The following is a 4,650-nucleotide window of genomic DNA, read 5'->3' on the forward strand; positions in this document are numbered from 1 at the left end:
GTCCTGGTCACAGTAGTAGTGAATGATCCCGTCCAGTCTGAAGATAAGGTTGTTTGAGGAACAGGAGTCTCAATGACTACAGTGTTGGTGCCATTACCAGTTCTAGTAATAGTAGTAGTGAATGATCCAGTCCAACCCGTAGAAGCAGTAGTTTCAGGAACTGGAGTTTCAATAATCACAGTGTTGGTGCCATTACCGATTCTGGTGACAGTGTTGGTGAAAGTACCGGTCCATGGTTCAGTGGTACTTTCAGTTGAAACTGGGACTTCGATGACCACAGTATTAATCCCATCTGTGCCAGAAGCAGTAGTAGAAGTGGTGAAGCTTCCACTCCATGCGGAGGTAACTGTGAAGGTGACTTGGATTGGAGTTTCAGATACTGGAACAGGAGTCTCGATCACAACAGTATTGGTACCGTCAGTACCAGTTCTGGTGGTGGTGGTTGTGGAGTTACCAGTCCAAGCAGAAGTAACGGTGGTTTGAGGAACAGGAGTCTCGATGACGACAGTGTTGGTGCCTTCAGTACCGGTTCTGGTGACAGTGGTGGTGAAAGAACCGGTCCATCCTTCAGTAATACTGGCAGTACGTGGGATTGGGGTCTCAATCACAACAGTGTTGGTACCATCTGTACCAGTTCTGGTGACAGTGGCAGTGGCAGTTCCAGTCCAGCCAGTAGTGACGGTGGCAGTACGTGGGATTGGGGTCTCAATCACAACAGTGTTGGTACCATCTGTACCAGTTCTAGTAACGGTAGCAGTCACAGACCCAGTCCATGGTGCAGTAACAGTTACAACAGGTGCAGGAAGTTCGACAATAACACTAGCAGTCTGCCCTGGGCTAGCAGATCTAGTGATAGTAGTTCTAACCAGTCCAGTTCCAGTNCTGGTGACTGTTGTTGTTGGGATTGGAAGAAGAACAACGACCGTTTCAGTGTTACCACGACCAGTGGCAACTGGTAATGTAGTAACACTAGTTCTTGAGCCTGTATAAGTCTGAGTAACAGTTGTAACTACATCTCCTTCAGCTGGTCCTCCAGATCCAATTTCGCCCAAAACCAAAGACCAATCTTCTATGTAGGTGCTATTGAGGACTATCTGGCTGTTGCAAGTAGCAACATCAGTGTAGGTAGCGAGGACAGATTCGCCTTCTGGGAAGCTGGACAAGAAATCAACAAGAGGGCGGTAGCCTTGAGGAATATCTTCGTAGGAAATTTGAACGCGATTTTCCTGACAAACCACACTAATATTTGAGTCTAATTGGAAGGTTTGGACAAATCCCCAAGCACTAAGTTGGTTGGTGATTGCAGTCTCAACGGATGTACAATTAATGACGGAATTCTCTAGGGAGATCTCAAGTTGACCTCTTGCAAAACCATCAGGGCAAAGTTGACCGACTGCATATGACTGAAGCTCCCTTCTCTGTGGAAGTAATCGCAAANTAGTTATGGTTTCCTCCAACAGTCTGTTTGTTGGAGTGCCAGCATTGAAAGTCACGTTTCTTTCACCATCTCTCATGGGATAGATTACGATGGTATTCTCTCCTGGTGTCAAACAATATAAACTACCAAAAATATCAGATTCACTAAGGGACCCTCCAAGATTGTAAATATAAGGAAAAGATAATGTACCACCAATTTCGTTTACGTTTTGAATCTCATCGGTAATAGTACATCTGAACATGGCATATCCTTCGTAACTTTCACCAGAATAAGTGTAACACGTGGCATAGGTCTTTCCACCAGCTTCGAAATTGAATGTCTGACTGTCAGCTGTGAAAGCATAAGCACAAATAAAAGAATATTGGAACGTATCACCAGGCATTACATCATTAGAGTTCATTTTCCAACCAACAGTAGCCACCCAACCTGGGTCAGAAGGAAGGGGGTAGGGGGAGTCTCCTTGGTAAGTATAAGAATCAAAAGTCGTAAGAATACCGAAANCCTCTGTTGAACAAGCCACAGCACAAGTGGCAGCAAAAGCCAATAACCTCGACAACTTCATTTTGTATACGGAGCACTATATAAACCATGAAAAACGAGAGAAAGGCACTATAAATAATGATGCCCCAAGTCCAATTTTAGTTTTCCAATCCTCTTCCTCAAATATGCAGAGCACTCGGGTAAATTTGCGGTATCAGCTTGGTAATGCTTGATGTATCTCTTGATAATACTGTCTTCTGCAGATGAACTATAAATTCAGAGGTACATAGAAGTTTTTTGCAGTTTTTAGTTGACCTAGGTTTATCTCTTAAGTTTGGAAAATAAAAGTTTTAATAAAATAGTTTTAACACAACTTTTGGTTTTTGCAACTGTGATCTACTCAGTCTCCTTTTCAAATGCTAGCATCTTTGGTGAAGTATAAGGATCTTAGATCATGCTAACATTTCAATGTGCGCCAAAATATTTAACAAGAGTACTTTAGATGCTTCATTGCGCAAGATCTGCAACAGCTTATTAAAATATTATCAGAACTTGCTGGTTTATGGAACCTTTCGTAAATGAATATTATTAAAAAATAAGATTGAGTCAAGTCTGGAGAAAGTCTTTTTAGGCTACAGATTTTATTTGTTCAAACTGCCTTCGGATAGTGTTTTCTTACTTTCATCTTTCAGATGAATATGTTTAAAGGGCGGGAGTGGCTTTTCTTTGGAGCCTCAAAAATGATTCTGCTTCTTGAAGAGAGCAATTTGTAATGCAATCAGTGCAATGACTCTAAAACTAGACGATAGGTTAGTTGTATATTCTGAATGGAACGGTTCCGGTGTGCTGGTATTTATTGAGGTATTTGTACTTACTTTGATAGCCTTTCGGTTCGTTCTTGAGTCAGAAAAGCATGGGTTTATCTGAAATATGGATAGGAATCTTTCTTCATGAAAAGGGGAAGCGATGGTGAGCAAAAGAGATAAAAATATTGTATGCTCAAAGGAACATTTTAAGTGGTCCTATACATAATAGGGTCACTTATGTGTGTTTGCCCACTTTGGTTACAATCACCATTGAAACTATTGGAATAGTTATGAAAGAAGCAATAGCAATGAATTCATTTTTTCTACATGGCCATTTCAGTGACAACTGGTGTATAACTATTTGAATATCGATCGATAATGGAGGCTCTTATATTAAATGCAGGCCACTTCAAGTCTTAATGAAAATAATTCTTCTCTAGAAGCCTCTGGTGTTCCTGAAAATAAAATATTATTTTGGCTAGTATGTGCTTGAAGGGTTTCCATTTGTAGAAAAATTAGCCCAAATAGCAGAAGTTGGACGTGGTAGGATTAAGGATTTTTCTTGTACCTAGCCTTCATTAGTAATATTTTTCTCATGATAAATTCCTAGCCTTATGGCTTTATTTTACTTATAGGCAACGCGAGTTTTTAATCCAGTTAATCGCATAGGCTATTGATACCTCTAACATGTTTACAACATTACCATCCTTTCAATTGCCTNTCAGGTGGGAAAACAGTACACCTTTTATCAAGAATCATGATCATCAACACTCTTGCAACAAAAAGGCACTATTAAGGATGCTACTATTGTAAAATATCTCAAATTTTCTGTGTGACCTTCGGTCTAAAATTTCACCTTCAATTTTGCAGGGGCATTAGAGAAGATGTTAGTGAGGCCCTACGGCTCGTAAACTAAAAATAAGGGATATTCTAAGTGAAGAAAATTTCTTAAGTTAAGCAACGCATACTGTTTGCATTTTTGATTGTTTGTTTAATGCTGTGAACAGTCCTGTTAAGATCTTATTTGTACAGTGATAACGAAAAGAACGTGTACACTGTAGTGGCAAAGTTGGTCTTCGAGGTCTTGATTTTCGCAACTATTCGAAAATCCAAAGATAGGGACAACATCCTTTACATAGTTGTTTGGATCCATTATTTTCATCATCACTGGCGCAAGGCGGGCTTCGATGACCATATGCATTCTTCCACCGCGTAAGCTGTAAAACTATGTTCCGTGCCTTCGAAATTTTTTAGTTTCGGCTGCAGANTTCTCACCCGCAGTTCTGCAAAAGAATCTCGAGAACATATGCAAGCCGGATTTAAAATGTCACCAAGGTATACAACTCCGTTTAAAGTTATTTGTCCCTCCTATTTACGAAGTTAGATTTGCGTTCGCGTCTAATTGTGATAGTTAGTAAATTATGTTTTTGGCCGAGTCACTATTTTTCACAATTTCCCAGCCAGCAGAATATCACACGATTTGGTCCGGACTTGCAGTCCTACGAAAGAATCGGGTACAGTATTATTACATTGAGTAAAACTAATTTGATAATGTTACCTCCTTCCTATAGGACTATTGAAAGATTGGAAAGGAAGTATCAAGATGAATAGAATAAGTTTCGGATCCTGTAGGCTCTAACTTACAGAAAGTGCAACTGGGTAACAAACCTTTAGCAGGACTCTTGCACTTTCAAATCATTGCTTCTCGCATCCCTTATCTTCAACTATCCACCTAGTCTAGCAGAAAGCGATAAGCATGCAAAAAATATTATTGAATGAAACCTAACTTCCATAAATACTTCCAGCTTCTTGAATTTCAAGGCGCTCGAATTTTCATTGCATTATANTTAAATATGAAGGTGTGCATATCATCAACTTTGATTATCAACCCATGATTTCAGAGCATGGCAATAGGGATGTTTAATG

At 39.9% G+C, this 4,650-nt stretch overlaps 1 protein-coding gene across 1 annotated transcript; it reads right to left on the reverse strand.

Moving 5' to 3' along the window:
• Nucleotides 1–837: 837 nt before the first annotated feature.
• On the reverse strand, nt 838–2,000 carry CANTADRAFT_20838 (uncharacterized protein; the record flags this gene model as incomplete). Its single annotated transcript, XM_020206626.1, has 2 exons — nt 838–846; nt 867–2,000. The coding sequence occupies 2 exons, from the start codon at nt 1,998–2,000 to the stop codon at nt 838–840; spliced, it is 1,143 nt and encodes a 380-aa protein (XP_020064652.1).
• Nucleotides 2,001–4,650: the final 2,650 nt, after the last annotated feature.

This window comes from Suhomyces tanzawaensis (genome assembly GCF_001661415.1).
Source record: "Suhomyces tanzawaensis NRRL Y-17324 unplaced genomic scaffold CANTAscaffold_3, whole genome shotgun sequence".
In the NCBI taxonomy this organism is placed as follows: domain Eukaryota; kingdom Fungi; phylum Ascomycota; class Pichiomycetes; order Serinales; family Debaryomycetaceae; genus Suhomyces; species Suhomyces tanzawaensis.